This window comes from Lissotriton helveticus, chromosome 2_1 (genome assembly GCF_964261635.1).
Source record: "Lissotriton helveticus chromosome 2_1, aLisHel1.1, whole genome shotgun sequence".
Taxonomy (NCBI): Eukaryota; Metazoa; Chordata; class Amphibia; order Caudata; family Salamandridae; genus Lissotriton; species Lissotriton helveticus.
In genome coordinates, this window is record NC_136059.1 from 86,696,918 (window position 1) to 86,716,619 (window position 19,702).

At 48.0% G+C, this 19,702-nt stretch overlaps 1 protein-coding gene across 1 annotated transcript in view; it reads right to left on the reverse strand.

The window, feature by feature from the left end:
* The window catches only part of DYSF (dysferlin), a 1,004,398-nt gene that overhangs the window by 71,602 nt on the left and 913,094 nt on the right, over positions 1 to 19,702 (reverse strand). Inside the window, exons 52-53 of the mRNA XM_078674496.1 lie at positions 13,882 to 13,970; positions 2,122 to 2,217 (exon numbers count right to left, since the gene is read on the reverse strand). Coding sequence (XP_078530622.1) covers positions 2,122 to 2,217; positions 13,882 to 13,970 — 185 coding nt within the window. The remainder of the gene's footprint in view (positions 1 to 2,121; positions 2,218 to 13,881; positions 13,971 to 19,702) is intronic.

Sequence of the window (19,702 nt, forward strand, 5' to 3'; positions counted from 1 at the left end):
TTTGCAGTTCGGGCTGGACTGTTCCCATGAGGCACAGGGTCAGACTGATTTGCATATGGCCATGTCTGAACTGGGGTGGCGGAGTGAGCTAAAGAATGATGATGGATTAAACCCAGATCAGTTGACTGAGGGTGAGTCTTTGTTTTGCTCAAGCGCTCCGTCCATCATCCCCTTTGGTATCGCATCTCACTAGATGCGTCACGTTGTAAATATGTCGCAATGTGGCACTTTATTTACACCGCCACAGCTTCACAAAAGTGACGCAACAGCGGCGTAAAAGTGTTGCAAGGGGCTTGTAAATCTGCCCCACCGTATTTACAATACGTAGCACCATGGCACAAGGATTGACATGCGTAAGAAATTCTGATGCATCTGTTGACCCAAAAATGACGCATTGCTGGAGTTACTCATGAAAGTGACGCAACTCCAGCAATGCTGTCAGGGCCCGACTAAGCGCCTGCATTACAGCGCTAAGTGGAAGATAAGACTGTCATCTTATTCGGGCATGAAAAGACTACATTTCCCAGAAGCCTCGGCTGAGGCTACTTTAGACTGTGTGACACGCTTCCTGTTGCGTGTTATTCTGTGTTTAGGACTCGAGCAGAAGGAGGTCGCTTCTCTGCTGTATCGTGTTGAACTCCTGGGACGCTGCTGTGGTGATTTTCCACATCAGGTAGGAGCGGTCCCCCGCCCTTCTTAGACCGTCGTTGAGCGGAGCGCTGTGGTGCTTCCCACGCGTTGCCGTTTAGCGTGGTGGTATTCTACCACACGCTGCCGTTTCATAACTAGTATCGGAGAATGATTAATGATTGATTTGATTCGGAGTGAAGAGCGGAGCGGAGTGGTAGAGGGCACCACACGCCGCCGTGTCTTCTTGTACATCGAGTGTATTTCTGTCGACAATCTTTATTTCTTTACTACCTTGAGTAGGTGGTGCGCGGTGGCGGTCGCAGCTCCGTGTATCCAGAACAAGCGCTTGTTAAGGTGTGATCAAACTGGTTTCATAACACTTGCGGAGCGCGGTGGCGGTCGCAGCTACGCGTTGCCGTGAGAGCATACTGTCAAGTCTAGAGGAGGTTGTGCTCTTATGGTATTAGCCTATCATAATACTATTCAACAACCTTCCGTTTTTGTTTGTTGAACCCTACCATTTTTTGTACCTGAGGACTAATATGTGACTTGGTGTTCATTTCCAAAACAGAGCGGAGTGCTGTGGTTTTTGCTTCCCACGCATTACCGTGGTCTGTATTTTTACACATTTGCTTCTATACTTTTCCCCCTCAGTCCAGTTAATCTTTTATGGTGGAAACCCACACCCGGAACTCCTTATTCCAAAAGCTTAAGCTCTTACTCAGGCATGATAGGAGGTGTCTTGTCTGGTCCGTTTGTTTCAGTAGTAGATATGAGATTGCTCTTAACCTATGTATATTCCATATAGGACTCAAGCAGAACTGACAAGAGGGGGATCAGAGAAAACCTATTGCCAAGTCCTGCTTTTCCCCACAGGTATCTAGTCTATTAGGAAGTATGTTAGATATTAACAGTGCTGTATGAACAGTGTTCTTATCTCTGTATGTTCTGTCGTTTCAGGTACTTCCCTTTCCCAGCTGTCCCCTTCCTTCCCTTCCCTGTTTATTATTTTGCATTTACCGCTCACCTAATGGCTCAAATCCTCTGTTGATAAGTTATCAGAGTGTTTGTGACGTTTGGAGGTGGGCCTTATATTCGTCATCCGGATCCTGTGGAGCGTACCTGACAAATGCGTCCCAACAGAAAGTGCCCACAGCTTTCATGAAGAGACTGTGGGGCACATTATCAAGACAGGCCATAAAATTATCTCCGCTTTAGCTGCAGAAAACTGCCGCAAAAACTGCAATAATGGGCTTGATAATATGCTCTATGGAATTCCAATTGAAGCCCATGTTAGATGTGAAGGACATCTAACCTGAGCTTCAATTGGAATTCTCCAGGGCATATCATCAAGCCCATTATCGCCGTTTTAGCTGCAGTTTTCTGCCGCTAAAGCGGAGATAATTTTATCGCCTGTCTTGATAATATGCCCCTGCACCTTTTTCATTAAAAATGTAAAACAGTATTAATAACCAACAAGAAAGTTCTTACCCCTTTACATAAATGTCGCTCATCTTCTCTCCGGTCACACTGACTTCATCTAAAATCACATCTTTGGCATTCCAGATAATGCAGCGCAAGTAGAACCTGGAACGAAAGGAAAAGGTGAATCAGGTATTTGCAAACACTTTTCACTAGAGACCAGTGTCTCCAATACTCTATTTGGACAACCCTTCTGAGATAGCAACCATGATATCTTCAGTGGGGCCTGCTGGAGCAAACTGGAGAGTTTTAAAACTAAATCAAACCGCACTTGGAGCAAAGCTTCCTGAGTTCCTGGACATTCATCAAAGAAGCTTAGTCCATGTGTGTCGAAAGTAGTATCTGTCTGAGCTTACCAGATCTCTTCGTGTTGAACCAACTGAATATGCTACTTACCAGTATGCATCTGTTCTTGGCATGTGGGCTGCTGAATTCATATCTATAGCATAGATCGCCGCCTAGTGTTGGGTCCGAATGATTGCACCTTGTTGTCCTGGAAGAGTCTTCGAAGTATCACGAGATAGGTGGCTCCTCCCCTGGACTACAGTGCGCATGGGCATCGACTCCATCCTTAGATAGTTTTTTTCCGCCATTGGGTTCGGATGTGGTTTCGTTAACTCCGGTTCGGAATCGACAAAAACGTAGTTTTTCAAGGCCAAAAGGCCTTCTTTGACCCGTCGTGCAGGATAATATTTAACATATCATTGCATTCTGGGAGTTGTAGTCTTGAATTGCCTCATTTAAACCAATTAAACTAAAACACCTGATGTCAATGATTTGCAAAAGAAGTAAAGCCCAGCACTGATAATATGCAATTCTGAAGATTTGGACTGACAACGCTGTGTAGTTGGTAGACTCCAGTAAAAGCCACTGATTATTAGCTCCTCTTTCACTGCCAGTCCTTAGTACTATGAGTTGAACGCCCTCCCAGTCAGGCCTTCCAGTGTCCATTTAAAAGTAGACAATGACTGTGGTCATCATGGAGGGAGGCTCGGCCACCACTCCAGGTACTAGAACAAAAAAGAATTCTTGTTTTGTATCTGTCAGGGATAGACTCTTGTTTACAACCCTCATCCTTGTTTGTGCATGTGGGGTGTGGAAAGGTGGGGTACTGCCGGCCACCCTCACCTCTCTAAGGGGCAGTTGGGTGTGGCATGTGTTTTTGTGCTCCCTCTTGTGATGCAAGTGCTAAATATGGTTTTGTGTCACTGCTTCCCGCCTGTTGCTAATGGCCTAACTCATTGTAGGGACAGGGGGGTGTTTGCGGTAGAGGGCGTTCCGCCTCTTCTCACCCATCGCAGGTTAGGAGGTGAAGGGAGGTGTTGATGGCTGTCAGGTTGCCTTGAGGTGGCAGAAGTTACATCCATTTCTGTGTTCCTGCGGGCTCTCCCCAGCATGCAGGAACTTGCTAGAGACATTGGATTGAGACGCACCTAGGTGATATCATTGCTTATGTTTCTATATTTATGGGTGATCCACCAATAGAGGGTTTGCATGGCACACTGTCATGTTGGATTCGTCTGACTGTGATTGGCTGCTGGGGATTTCATGACCCATTGTCTCCCCCCAATCTTGTGTTTATGCGTTGTGGTGCTCCTCTGATTTTAGCTGACTTGTGTTACAGCCACTGTGGAGTAAGGCAGGTGCCAAGGGAATCATTCACCCAGTACTTCCTCCAACTCAGTCCAGGGGTTCTTTGCAAATGGAGAATTATCAACGCCTCTCTCCGGCAAGGCGAGATCCTGGACTGCCTGAAGGAGGGCCTAGTGCTCCCCATCCTAAAAAAACCTTGGCTGACCCTGAAGACCTGAATAATTACAGACCAATCACAAACATTCCTACCCTGGCTAAACTACTTGAGAAATGTGTTCATGAGCAACTGCGTAGACACATTGAACAATTCCAGCTCCTCGACCAATTCCAATCGGGTTTCCGCACTGGTCACAGCACCGAAACAGCCATCACTCACATAGTGGATGACGCTCTCACTTTACAGGACCAGAATGAAGCCTGCCTACTAATTCTTCTTGATCTCTCATCTGCATTCGACACTGTCAAGCATGACAATCTTCTCCACCTCCTTGAATGCAGAATGGGTCTATTGGGCACGGTCCTTAAATGGTTTGCCTCTTTCCTCAACAATAGAGCTCAAAGAATCCAATGCAATCAGACTCTATCCAACCCCAGTCCCTGCATGCTGGGTGTTCCCCAAGGGTCCTCACTCTCCCCCACACTCTTTAACTTCTTCCTGGAACCACTGAAAGATATTTTTAAAGCCTCAAACATCCAATATCACATGTATGCCGATGACACCCAACTATACATGAAAATATCCTCCCCCGAAGACATCAATGCTCTCAACGGAACCCTGCTCGAAACCCTAAACAGGCTTACCGCCAACCACCTCAAGCTAAACGCCCTCAAGACAGAAATCCTCCTCATTGCACCGGCTAGTCAAACCCCCACTGTTTTGAAATATCTCTCTAATCTCACCGCGCTCAATTGCACACCTCACCTCATTGACTCCACAAAATCACTAGGAATTCTGCTTGATACAAACCTAAACATGCAAGAGCACATCAGAGCATCTACCAGAGGAGCGAACTTCCAGTTGTGCATCCTAAAAAAACTCAAACCCTACCTGCCCCCTGAGGACTTCAAATCGGCAGTGCAAGCACTGATCATCTCCAGACTAGAATATGGCAGTGCTACTTCATGCGGACTGCCGAAACTCAGTTTAGCCCCTATCAGAGCTTCGCTAAATGCGGCTACGAGACTCATCACGGGTTCTAAGAAAACCAACCACATTTTGCCGGACCTGAAATCACTCAACTGGCTTCCCTTTGAGGCAAGTATCCAATTAAAGATTGCTTGTATGACCCACAGAGCTCTTCACTTCAATACCCCACTCTACCTGGCAAATAAACTGGAACTCTCTGGTGGATCCCGGCACACAAGGAGCACGGCACCTTACTGCTCAAGTCAAAGAAATTCAATAACCTTAAAACCTACAACCGTACATTCTCAGGCATTGCCCCGAGAATCTGGAACACCCTTCCAGAGGAGACAAGGCTTATTCCATCCACCTTTGTCTTCAAAAGGAAAATGAAAGAACTACTAATGAACAATGTGCTGATCTAGAAACGTTGCTCCTCTTACTACGAGTCTTTTTGGTTATCCTAACTATTACATGTCATCTGTTGCGACCCATTGTTGCCTGCCATAATGTCCCTTTTGTTCTTGATATATATTGTCCTAAATTTCCTGTTGCAATTGCCTTCTACCTATTTCCCTCCACTATGTAATTTTTACTCTTGTAACACATTGATCTACTTCTAACTTGTTATGTCTTTGAACTATATTCCTTTTTCTTCGTCATCCTTATGTAAAGCGCTCTGATACCCTCTTGGGTCATGTTCGCGCTATACAAAACTTACAAATAAATAAATAAACTTATGAATGAAATCCCTGTTGAGCTGATGGAAAAACAGACCTTGTGGAAGCAGGCGAAGAAGCATAAATATGTTCATGTCATTGTACCTCCACGCCTTCTGGTGCCTCGCTGTCCTCTTTACCATTGTCTGCTTCCCCCTGGGTTTCCCCTGAATATGAAAACGTGGAGGACAAAATGTCTTAAAGGCTGGAACCTGATACTAGTGGCAAATTCAATAAAAATTAGAAACCTTAGGACTTAGGTCCGTAGTCTTTTACTAGTGGGAGCTTATTTCAACGGTTGTATGACATTAAAACGCATGCTTTTACCACGCATGCTGTTACAACGCAGTTTTTACAACGCATGCTGTTACAACGCATAGCGCTTTGGGGTGCTGGATAGTGAATAGTTTAATTTACTATTCCAACTCCAGTCCCCGTGGATAGTAGGGAAGGTGTTGGATAGTAAATTAAAACTATTCCCTATCCTAGAGCGCCCCCCAGCGCAATGCGTTGTAATGGTTTTTGTTGTAAAACCTGTGTTGTAAAAGCACTGCGTTGTAAAAGTTTCGTTGTAAAGGATGTTTCCATATTTCAACAGTTTGATCAATCTTTCTGCTGGCTGCTCAAGTCTGAATCTACATAAATGGCCCCACCAGGACTGAGGGGCTGTTACCACGTTCATGTGTCCTCTACAACCCCACAGGCTGATAGAGCTCATGTTTTCTCTACAGGCTGATACAGCTCATGTCCTCTCTTCCCCCACAGGCTGATAAAGCTCATGTCTTCTCTTCCCACACAGGCTGATAAAGCTCATGTCTTCTCTTCCCACACAGGCTGATAAAGCTTATATCTTCTCTACAGGCTGATAAAGCTCATGTCTTCTCTTCCCCCACAAGCTGATAAAGCTCATGTCTTCTCTACAGGCTGCTACAGCACATGTCTCCTCTTCCCCCACAGGCTGATGAAACTCACATCCTCTCTTCCCCCACAAGCTGATAAAGCTCATGTCTTCTCTACAGGCTGATACAGCTCATGTCCTCTCTTCCCCCACAAGCTGATAAAGCTCATGTCTTCTCTACAGGCTGATACAGCTCATGTCTCCTCTTCCCCCACAGGCTGATGAAACTCACATCCTCTCTTCCCCCACAAGCTGATAAAGCTCATGTCTTCTCTACAGGCTGATACAGCTCATGTCCTCTCTTCCCCCACAAGCTGATAAAGCTCATGTCTTCTCTACAGGCTGATACAGCTCATGTCCTCTCTTCCCCCACAAGCTGATACAGCTCATGTCCTCTCTTCCCTCACAAGCTGATAAAGCTCATGTCTTCTCTACAGGCTGATACAGCTCATGTCCTCTCTTCCTCCACAAGCTGATAAAGCTCATGTCTTCTCTACAGGCTGATACAGCTCATGTCCTCTCTTCCCCCACAAGCTGATAAAGCTCATGTCTTCTCTACAGGCTGATACAGCTCATGTCCTCTCTTCCTCCACAGGCTGATAAAGCTCATGTCTTCTCTTCAGTCGGATAAAGCTCATGTCCTTTCTACAGGCTGATGAAACTCACGTCCTCTCTTCCCCTACAAGCTGATACAGCTCATGTCCTCTCTTCCCCCACAAGCTGATAAAGCTCATGTCTTCTCTACAGGCTGATACAGCTCATGTCCTCTCTTCCTCCACAAGCTGATAAAGCTCATGTCTTCTCTACAGGCTGATACAGCTCATGTCCTCTCTTCCCCCACAAGCTGATAAAGCTCATGTCTTCTCTACAGGCTGATACAGCTCATGTCCTCTCTTCCTCCACAGGCTGATAAAGCTCATGTCTTCTCTTCAGTCTGATAAAGCTCATGTCCTTTCCACAGGCTGATGAAACTCATGTCCTCTCTTCCCCTACAAGCTGATAAAGCTCATGTCTTCTCTACAGGCTGATAAAGCTCATGTCTTCTCTACAGGCTGATACAGCTCATGTCCTCTCTTCCCCCACAAGCTGATAAAGCTCATGTCTTCTCTACAGGCTGATACATCTCATGTCCTCTCTTCCCCCACAAGCTGATACAGCTCATTTCCTCTCTCCCCCCACAAGCTGATAAAGCTCATGTCTTCTCTACAGGCTGATATAGCTCATGTCCTCTCTTCCCCCACAAGCTGATAAAGCTCATGTCTTCTCTACAGGCTGATACAGCTCATGTCCTCTCTGCCCCCACAAGCTGATAAAGCTCATGTCTTCTCTACAGGCTGATACAGCTCATGTCCTCTCTTCCTCCACAAGCTGATAAAGCTCATGTCTTCTCTACAGGCTGATACAGCTCATGCCCTCTCTTCCCCCACAAGCTGATAAAGCTCATGTCTTCTCTACAGGCTGATACATCTCATGTCCTCTCTTCCCCCACAAGCTGATACAGCTCATGTCCTCTCTTCCCCCACAAGCTGATAAAGCTCATGTCTTCTCTACAGGCTGATACAGCTCATGTCCTCTCTTCCCCCACAAGCTGATAAAGCTCATGTCTTCTCTACAGGCTGATACATCTCATATCCTCTCTTCCCCCACAAGCTGATAAAGCTCATGTCTTCTCTACAGGCTGATACAGCTCATGTCCTCTCTTCCTCCACAGGCTGATAAAGCTCATGTCTTCTCTTCAGTCTGATAAAGTTCATGTCCTTTCTACAGGCTGATGAAACTCACGTCCTCTCTTCCCCTACAAGCTGATAAAGCTCATGTCTTCTCTACAGGCTGATAAAGCTCATGTGTTCTCTACAGGCTGATACAGCTCATGTCCTCTCTTCCCCCACAAGCTGATAAAGCTCATGTCTTCTCTACAGGCTGATACATCTCATGTCCTCTCTTCCCCCACAAGCTGATACAGCTCATGTCCTCTCTCCCCCCACAAGCTGATAAAGCTCATGTCTTCTCTACAGGCTGATACAGCTCATGTCCTCTCTTCCCCCACAAGCTGATAAAGCTCATGTCTTCTCTACAGGCTGATACAGCTCATGTCTTCTCTTCCCCCACAAGCTGATAAAGCTCATGTCTTCTCTACAGGCTGATACAGCTCATGTCCTCTCTTCCCCAACAAGCTGATAAAGCTCATGTCTTCTCTACAGGCTGATACAGCTCATGTCCTCTCTTCCTCCACAAGCTGATAAAGCTCATGTCTTCTCTACAGGCTGATACAGCTCATGCCCTCTCTTCCCCCACAAGCTGATAAAGCTCACGTCTTCTCTACAGGCTGATACATCTCATGTCCTCTCTTCCCCCACAAGCTGATACAGCTCATGTCCTCTCTTCCCCCACAAGCTGATAAAGCTCATGTCTTCTCTACAGGCTGATACAGCTCATGTCCTCTCTTCCCCCACAAGCTGATAAAGCTCATGTCTTCTCTACAGGCTGATACAGCTCATGTCCTCTCTTCCCCCACAAGCTGATACAGCTCATGTCTTCTCTACAGGCTGATACAGCTCATGTGCTCTCTTCCCCCACAAGCTGATAAAGCTCATGTCTTCTCTACAGGCTGATACAGCTCATGTCCTCTCTTCCCCCACAGGCTGATAAGGCTCATGTCCTCTCTACAGGCTGATACAGCTCATGTCCTCTCTTCCCCCACAAGCTGATACAGCTCATGTCTTCTCTACAGGCTGATACAGCACATGTCCTCTCTTCCTCCACAGGCTGATAAGGCTCATGTCCTCTCTTCCTCCACAGGCTGATAAAGCTCATGTCTTCTCTACAGGCTGCTACAGCACATGTCCTCTCTTCCTCCACAGGCTGATAAGGCTCATGTCCTCTCTTTCTCCACAGGCTGATAAAGCTCATGTCTGCTCTCCCCCACAGGCTGATACAGCTCATGTCCTCTCTTCCCCCACAGGCTGATACAGCTCATGTCTCCTCTACATCCCACATGCTGCTAAAGTGGATCCCATGTTAGCAACCTGAAGGACGGCTCGACCGTGATTCCTCCGGACACTCCTTCTGCTGATCTCATGGACTGCAGAACAGATGCCAGCCTGTGTCGGCCATAAGCAGCCCTGGTCCTCAACTGTGTGGCCACAGGACGGTGCTACTAGGTCTGAGCTCATACACAGTGTCATGGAACTGTTACTCATGGTGTGCAAGGCACTGAACCTTCATGGTTCATCATAGGCTGCTCAAGCTGCGTCTGGTACCAATGGAGACCTCCAGTCCATCGGCTCGCTGTTCAGTGTGGACCTGGGTGCTGTGTTCCTGGCAGGACCATGTGCCATCTGGTTGAGGTCTTACCTGTGACTCTTCCTTCCTCAAAAAGTGTCCCCTGCTTGTGCTTGGCTATCAAAGCGGGGTGAAACGGTAGGTGTGGTGGCTTTTATACCCAGTACCAGTAGTTTGGCTTTTGCTTGAGAGCCCCAAGGGTGCCAGTGTGGAACCAGAACATAGTTTGACATAAATATTGCTGTGAAACCCCGCAACTGGTCCTATGAAGCTTGTTTCCAGTCCAGGGAGGACCTGGCTTGGCAGTTCGGGCAGGACTGTTCCCATGAGGCACAGGGTCAGGACTGATTTGCATATGGCCATGTCTGAACTGGGGTGGCTTGATGAGCAAAATAACGATGGATTTAGGCCCAGATCTCTGAACTGGGGTGAATGTATGGCATTGTTCTGCATTCTGTCCATCAACTGTTGTTTTTGCGTTTTATATAAATATTTTGTCGTAAATATTATTTACAAAAATATCACACGTATTAATAGATTAATAGACACCCAATAGGACAACGTTTTCATAAACGATATGTAGGACACAGCAGACCAGATCATATTTCCTATTACATTATTATGGCACAGGCCGCTGCCTTCCGCGAGATTGGCTGTAGTAGGCACATCATATAGCAATAGATCTTGTGATACTGAGGAGACACTGCGGCAACAGAATGAGAGCCACAAACGGAATGCAGGCGTTATACCCAAGTATTAAATTCGCTTAGTTTAATGGCTTGAAACCCCAACACTTGAGAAAGGATATCAGAATTATACCTGTATTATCATCACTTTGAGAGACCTTGTCCCTATTAAATGGGTTTGAGGCATGACTTGACACCTGGCCATCAAAAAATTTAAGTGTGAGGAATATCCAAGATTTATTTCTTCCAGGAACAAAATCTATTTCACCCAACTCTGCACTAGACCAGCAGGCTGTTGGCAGCAACATGGACATGCAATATGGGATGTATGACATCCCAACGCATGCTTTTACTCCGCATGCCATTACAATGCAAGACGTTACAACGACTTGCTTTGGGGGGTGCTGGATAGTGGAATAGTTTAATTTTCTATTCCAACTCCAATCCCCGTGGATAGTAGGGAAGGTGTTGGATAGAAAATTAGACTATTCCCTATCCTACAGCGCCCTCCAGCGCAAGTCGTTGTAACGACTTGCGTTGTAATAGCTGCGTCGTAATGGTAGTGTGGAGTAAAAGATGCGTTGTAAAGAATTTTCCCCTGCAATATGATGAGCACATGTTGTGAGCCTGGTGGCAGGATGAGTCCCTGCTCTTCAATTCACCTATTCCACTAGAGAGATGGAAGCTGTAACCAGTCTTTTAAGACGTAGAGTCACCCTCCATCAAACATAAGGTGTTTGCATTTAAAGGCCACTTCGGTCAAATTAGATGACATGCATGGGCGTCCGCAGTGGGGGGGCAAGGAGGGGCGCTTGCCCCTCCTTGCCTCCCTGCCAGGGCCGGCTCTAGGCTGGTGTGACCAACATAGGGGCACATTACGATCGCGGTTTTCCCGCATCCTCCGGGCCGGCGGGAGGATGCGGGAAAACCGGCGCGGAGCCTCCAAAGACACACCGCCAAATTAGGATGGCTGGTGGGTCTTGGTGTATGTCCGCCGCTTTTCCGCCGCGGTCGGCTTACCACCGCGGCGGAAATGCTCTTATATGGTGGCGGTGTCTCTCAGACACCGCCAGCCATATTAGGATTGCGTATCAGATATGATTTTCCGCAGCGGGTTCTCCGCCGTGGAAAAGCATACGAATGTGCACTTCGGGGGCCCGTTGCGGGCCCCCAGGGTGAAGGGGGGTGCACATGGGGGGTACCTATGGTACCCCCCTGCATTTACATGCAGACAGCGGCAGGCACCGCGCGGTGCCTGCCACTTTCTGCATGTAAATGCAATGCGTGCTTTTTTACCATTGCGGCAGGTGCAGCTTGAAGCCGCACCCGCCGCAATGTTAAAAATAGAGGATGTGACCGCCAGGGTGGCGGTCACATCCTAATTGCACAGGAGGGAACGTTCCCTCCTCCTCAGGGGTCGCGGACGGACTCAAGTCCGTCCGCGATCCTAATGGGCTCCCTAATTATGATTTTAAAAAACACCTGCTGCACGTTCCTTTAGATGTCAAGAAGCACCCTATAAACTGACTTTGCATATGGGCGGATTCAGCAACATTTATGATTTTAAGGGAAAACCCCCCAAAAAGTGCACTTGTTGGCTTAAGCCCTGACTCACAGAATCCCGATTTGTGGAATACTCAGCTTGTACATCCTACTTACATCTGTGGCCATTTTGTCATGTTAGCTGAATTATTCCCTACAGTGGGTGCAGAGTGGAAACCAGTGTTCCAATGCAGTGGAAATTGGGCACGTCATATCCTTGGGATTCAAGGACATTCCCAGTGGCTTTGCCAACACTATTTGCAAATAAACAAGAGACACTGGAATAAGAAGTTTTTTGCGGCTACAGCATTTTCCGCATAGGTATAGATTTGCTGCATTTGCCATGTTCTCCAACATCTGCCACATAATCTGCAGATTTTAACAACAAAAAATGTGTTTCTAGCTCAAACGGATCAAAAGTTACTAACAACACAGTGGAAATCCCTTTACAAAATGTGACCGGTCACCTTTCTGTTTCTTATTGCTGTATTACGGTGTCAAACAGTTACTAATGTGGTGAAATGACAAAAGAATGAGGTAATACTATTATAAAATCTGCTGCATAATCTGCCTTTTCATCCCACATTTTTAGTCAGCCCTGCCACATAATTTGGTCCTCCCCAGCCGAATAATTCTAGGGCCCTGACTACAACCTTACATTTTGAAATGCAAAATATGTGCACAGGCCAGCAACTGTGCAAACAGGTTAGGGGGAACTATACCATAACAAAGTAAACTTGTATCCTCCCAGAAATGTGTTTTACAGGTGGGGAAAAAATGGAGAGAACAAAATGTGAAGACGTCTATTTCAACAATAACCACTCCTCTGGACTGTCTGTATTGTAAACAACCCCCAGAAGTAAGTGGATTCCTACGGTCAGTGTTTAACAGTGGCGGTTAGCACTGCTTTTTTTACACCTGGTAATTTCCTGACTTAGCCATGATATCCTATGGAAGGTGGATATCATGGCTAAGTTTGTAAGCCCCTATCATCAAGCTAACGCCAAACTTCAGAGATTATCGTTGGTTTTCCAGCGATAATCTCTCATTTGGCAGTTAGCGTGAGAATTTTTATCACTTCTGAGATAAACCTTGCTAATAGCAAGTTATCTCTGCGATAATTTCCGGCGATGCTTAGCGTTAAAAAATTCGTTGCTAAGCATCGTTGGCTATAAATAACGCTAATTGTTGGTAATATGCCCCTCAGTTCGAACAGGTTGCTAAAAAATAAAATGGTAATAAAGAAGCTTTATTACCGTTTTATTTTTTAGCTCTGGTGCTTGGGGGGCGGCGCTCGTCCTCTCAAATGGAGGACCCGCCCCTAAATAAGCGCTCAGAAGTCTGCAGCCAGAACTACCAAATGTCGGTGTGCTGAATAACCTGAATGTCTCACCTTGATTTCACTTTGTGCCTCTTTTATCAACCATCATACACCCCGCCCTGTATCTCACTTCGTGGACTATTTGTCATCTCTTCTTTTTCCCTGTTTTCCGTCTTTCTCTTCCTCCTTCTATCCCCCTTTTTTGCTTGTATCTGTCTCCTTCTGGGTCAAATTCTGATGATAAAAAATAATCCCTGGCACCCACCTGCAAACACCAGCTCAAATTAAGCACTGTAAATAATTTGTGTAGATTCACTGCTGGGAATTTGTATGAATCCTGCAAAGCATGAAAACGGGCTGCCATTCTTAGATTTCTACATTTTTTGTGGATAAGGCCTCTTGATCTGAGATTTACTGGCAGGGATCAATTTTCACAATCACTGTTGTGACCATACATATTACCTGTAGCAGCTTTCAGACTTAGGATTTCCATTTTTTCTAATCATTTTACCAACACGGTGAAAAGCCATTGAAAGATACACATTTGGAGAATTATCATTAGGAGTTGTGGTAGCAAAGCAAATACTATAGCAAAAAAAGCTTACTTCTTCGCTTTCCGCGGTGTTATGTTGAATGGTGGCCCAGGTGGGCCCAGCGACTTAGGGAAGAGGTCAATCCAGAGCTGCAGTTTACCCTATAGAAACAATGCATGTCACACTTTGTGTCAATTCAATGTAATATAAAATAACAAAAGGTAGCATAACAACTTAACAAATCGTAATGTAATATTGACAGTACACCATTACAGAACAACATAACACAACATAATGTAGCATAAGGTATAAAATGACGTAACAGCATAATGTAAAAGTAAGAAGATAGTTTAAAAAACACAACGTAACGCAATGTAATATAACATAAGATAGCTAACTAAATAGGATAGATAACACAGCAAAATGTGAGATAAGATAACAGTGCAACATATCATAGCAGTGCAATTAAAAGGTCATTATAGTGTTAAATAAAATCATTGAATAAGAGGGTAACCAATCATCAAATGAAAACACACCGCGAGGAGAAATGGGAAGGAAGACATTTAAAGCCTTCTCATTCTTACTATACGTTAGAACCCTGTATGATAAGATACTTTTTCGCCAATTTTCTCCTTTAATAATTCTACACCCACAGATTCAAAGTTTGAGAAAAGCATGTAAGTGTGAATTCCAAATAAAGGTTTTTATTGACTATAGTCATTAGGTCTGGCTTGACAGTGCGGCTGTGTGCAAGACCTATGCTTGCCAGTTCTTTGACACCTAGAAAGAGTGTGTATTGGCTCCACCCTGATTACTATTACTCTCACGACTCAGGCTATTGGGCATTTGGTGTATAATTCCGCCTCCCATGGAGTGCTTACATTGGTATGCATGAGGGACTATTTTATATCTCAAAAGTACACAGAGTTGGGGGGTGTGGCTAAGCGCCAACGAAGATGGCTGCTGAACTCGGAGCTCCCCGGAGCCGCAGCATTCCATCCCTAAATATATCCGCTCATCGCCTGCCCCACAAGAGCCCCACGCTCTGACTGACCTGCGGAACTGTGGCGGAGCGCGGCGGCTTGGCCCCAGGGCAAATCGGACCGGCGGAGGAGGGTCCGCGGGACTCCGACCGAGCGCCGGCTCTTGGCATGATCGAGCCGGAACCGGGTGATCGGCCCTCTGCCACTGACCTCTCCGGGGGGCCGAGAACCCACCGGAGCGACTCCGCTGCCGCTGCGCAACCAACGCGGACACCTGCTGGCATCCTGTGTGCCGGAAGGGAGAAGTACCGGCTGCAATCGCCCGGGGCCTGGTGCAGGTAATAGCCCCGGGCGCCATCTTGCCCCACAGTGGTGAAATCAGTCCGTGGCCATATCTCGGTCCAAACGCCTGCTACTTCGAGGAGGAACCAGAAGGTCAGTTAAGGAGCCTAGCGGAGGTCAATGACTGGCTGTGCCCCTGGAGGTCAATGTGGCCCGCTCCGACCCAGGCATGGGACCACGAGAAAATTAGACTTTGGTGGAGAGTGGGGCGGGGGGGGTCAGGGGATGTTGGTTCACTTGATGTTCAATACTTCTTGGGATGGGAGGGAGGGGAGGAGGAAGGCGGCTTGAGTTGGGGCTGATCCACGCACCGAACAGGGAAAGTACCGAGAGGAGGGACGGCAGGGGGAGTGCTCTGCTAGTTGTTCTTTCTTAGGGTAGGTCGATAGGCACCCTGCTAATTGGGGATGTGGGTAGTTTTGAACCTACGGAGCAGGGCAGCAGGGAGGGGGGCGGAATGGGATGAGCTGGGGAGTTGGGCTGTTGGGGGGGTGGGGAGTTGGGGAAGGAAGGGGAGGTGGGGAGTTGGGAATTACCTGGTGAGGTCACTACAGATCCCTGTACTTCTAGATTTATGCTTTGCCTGGAACCCATTGGAATCAACAGTAGGAAGGAATACTTGCCACTATGAGGTGGGATAAGAGTCTCAAGGTCATGAGTTGGAACGTCAACGGGCTTGGGGACAAGCTTAAGAGAACTATTGTGATGCAATTTATCAAACGACACGGGCTTGATGTTATACTCCTTCAGGAGACCCACTTATTGGGCAACTCCTGTCATGCTCTTAACAGATGTGGGTACTCGCTCCTGGCACATGCTGGGTTCACCTCGGGGTCACGCGGGGTGGGCCTAATGGTGCGTCGCAATCTGCCGTTGGTAGTGGATCGCACGTACTTGGACCATCTGGGCCGCTATGCTGCCATTTCAGGGAAATCGGAGGGCCGGGGGTGAGCCTGGTTTCCACCTATGTCCCACCTAGGCTGCAGACACAAACATACCAAGAGTCCAAGACTTGGGAAAATTGCTTCTGTCCCTTCCGGATGGGCAACTAGTAGTGGGAGGGGACTTCAACGCGGTGGTCTCGGGTACTTTGGATAGGCACCCCCCTAGGACCCTGCCATCAGGACACACATGGCTGGCGGACTTCACTGACACATTCGGCCTTACTGACCTATGGCGACTTAAACACCCACTTGACAACCAATACACCTTTTTCTCGGGCCCGCACCGATCCTTCTTCCCTATTGACTACATTTTAGCACCTATACAGCAGGGAACCACCGTGCAAGAAGCCACACTCCTGGCTAGGGGAATTTCGGACCACTCCCCAGTGTTGGTGCATATCACCCTGGGCGAAAGGAGGGTGGGCTGCATAGCACCGATCAATGCGTGGTACCTTCGTAATGAGGATATGAGGAAGACACTTATTCTGCCCATCACCCGTTATTTCGCTGAAAATGTTGGGACGGTAGACTCCGGGGTGGCACTATGGGAGGCCTTCAAAACAGTGATCCGAGGGGAAGCCCTCTCGACGATTGCTGGTCGCCGCAATGAGCGGGAGGCTCAAATGGTCCAAGTGGAGACGGACCTCCAGGCATAGGAGGCGGCAACTCCGACCCAGGACGACCCTAGAGTGGTATACAACCTTTACCACGCATTTTTTACCACGCACTACCATTACAACGCGGTTTTTACCACGCATACCATTACAACGCATTGCGCTGGGGGGCGCTCTAGGATAGGGAATAGGTTAATTTACTATCCAATAACCTTCCCTAGTGTCCACGGGGACTGGAGTTGGAATAGTAAATTAAACTATTCACTATCCAGCACCCCAAAGCGCTATGCGTTGTAATGGTATGCGTGGTAAAAACCGCGTTGTAATGGTATGCGTGGTAAAAGTATGCGTTGTAACGTCATACATCCCCCTAGAGTGACCCATCAGATGCAACTTAAGAGCACGGAATATAAAGCACTGGCCACTGATGCTGCCAAAAAAGTCATCAGAGACAAGGAAGGGAGGATATATGATCAGGGGGACAAGGCGGGCAAGCTGATGGCCTGGCTCGACAGGAAACAACAGATGCAGAAAGTAGTGACGGAGCTTAGAACTGACTCAGGAGTCGTTGTCACAGACCCGGCCGATATTGTCCATGAGTTTGAACTGCACTACCGGATGGTTTATAGCAGGGGGTCAGAGAGGCCGGAGGAAGACTCCGCTGACTTGTTACAGGACATCCGGCTACCAACCCTGTCGGAGGAGGACCGTGAGGCCCTAGAGGTGCCACTCACTACTGAGGAGGTGGGTCGTGCCATAGGCGACCTTCATCCAGGAAAAGCTCTTGGTCCGAACGGCCTGCCCATTGAGCTTTTCAAGCTCAAGGCCGACACAGTCAGCCCTTATTTAAAGCAGTTGTTCAAAGAAAGCAGAGATCGGGGTCGGGACCAGCGTATAGCTACTACAGTGGCCATCCCTAAGGAAGGCAAACCTAGAGACACATGCGCTTCATACAGACCCATCTCGCTGCTCAACTCGGAGCCGAAGGTATTGGCCAAGGTGCTGGCTAACCGACTCCGTCCTGTCCTACACACGTTGGTCCATCCGGATCAATCAGGCTTTAAGCCCGGCCGTAACACGGCGCTTAACCTTCGATGATTACACGGAGTTCTGGGGCGTAGCCACACCCTTGGGGAAGACGCGGTAGTGGTGTCACTGGACGCCACGATGGCGTTTGACACCCTAGAATGGCCATATAGGATGGCGGTCCTACGGAAGATGGGATTTAGTCCTGAGTTTGTGCGGTGGGTTCGTCTCCTCTATACGGAGCCTTTGGCCCAGGTTACAGTCAATAACAAGCTCTCCGCAGTTTTCAAACTGGAGAGGGGGACTAGACAAGGGTGCCCCCTGTCCCCCCTACTGTTCGCCTTATCCCTAGAGCCTCTTGCGGCCTGGATTAGGCAGGACCTGTCACTGAAGGGCATCCGTTGGACGGATGGATGGGAGGACAGGATTTCGTTATATGCGGACGACATCCTCCTTTACCTCACGCGACCCCGCCGATTGCTTAATGTAGCTATGGATATTTTCACGAGTTTCGGAAGGAACTCTGGATATAGTATTAACTGGGGCAAGTCAGTGATGTATGTTCTTCACGGAGACCCTCCCGTGCCCCCTCGGAATTGTCCCATTACTACCGCCACGGATGGGTTCCGCTATCTGGGAATTTTTATTTCCAAAGAGAAGACCGCCAGATACGAACATAACCTCCTGCCCCCACTGCAGCGCTTCCAGCGGGATTCAGCGGCATGGAGGAAGTTACCGCTCTCCCTCCTTGGAAGGGCATCCCTCTTTAAAATGATGGCGCTGCCCAGATTTCTATATGCCCTGCAGAACCATCCTGACTTGGTCCCACAATCCTATTTTGCGTCTATTGAGTCTGTACTACGAGAGCTTCTATGGATGGGGAAGCCCTGCATCTCCCTTCAGAAACTCACCCTAGGCTGGTATGACGGAGGAATTGCGCTCCCGGACATTCGGTCATATTATTGGGCCGCCCACCATTAATCAGGGCACATACGCGGCCGGTGCCGACCCAGGCTTTGCAATGGACCGTTGGCTACTACCCGGGGGTAATTTTGAGGCTGCTCTATACTCAAGGCCTGGCAGGTACCCTCTTACGGGGCCCACCAGTCACTCGGTTAGACTTTGGCATACGGTCCAGCGATAGCTGGGATGGGCTGACACCTTGACGATGGCTACGCCGTTGTGTGTGTCCGAACAGCTGGGCACCCTTGGTCGGACGAAAGGATTCCACAATTGGGACCTCATCGGGATCTCCCATGTCCATGACCTGTGGGGCCCTGGGGGGGGTTGTCTCCTTTGATTCACTCCAGAGCACGTATGAGCTTACACGCACAGACCACTTTAGATACTTGCAAGTCAGACACTCATTGCAATCCAATATTCCCCAGGGTACCATGCCCCCTGCTGCCTCCTCCCTGGGGACAGACTCCTTGACTGCCTCCTGCCTGAACATGCCATATCCCTTACATACAAGAAGATCATCAACAACTCCCCAGACCTACTCCAGCCACTTAGAGGGAAGTGGGAGGCGGACAGGTTGGAAATCGACGAGGAGGAATGGAGATCTGCCCTTGCATCCCCAAAGGAAGTGGCCATATCGGCCAGACTGTGGCTGATCCAGCTTAAAGTTCTACATAGAGTCTACATATCTTGTACTAGGCTGAGATTGATGGGCCGCAGTGAGAACGGGCTCTGTAAAAGAGGGTGTGGGGCGGAGGGATCGTTCTTCTACATACTGTGGGAATGTCCGCAGATCCATACCTACTAGCGCCGCATTCACCGATGCATGCAAGAGGTGTGGGAGGTGGCATTGAGAGTAGAGGCGAAAAGATGTCTTCTAAATATCTGGGAGCCTAATGACTTTACCGCACATGGGAGGTTGTGGGCCACGCTGGGATTTGCAATCGCTAAAAGGAACATTGCCAGGCAATGGGGGGTGGGGTCTCCTCCGAACTTGGCCTCATGGCAAAATGACATGGACTGG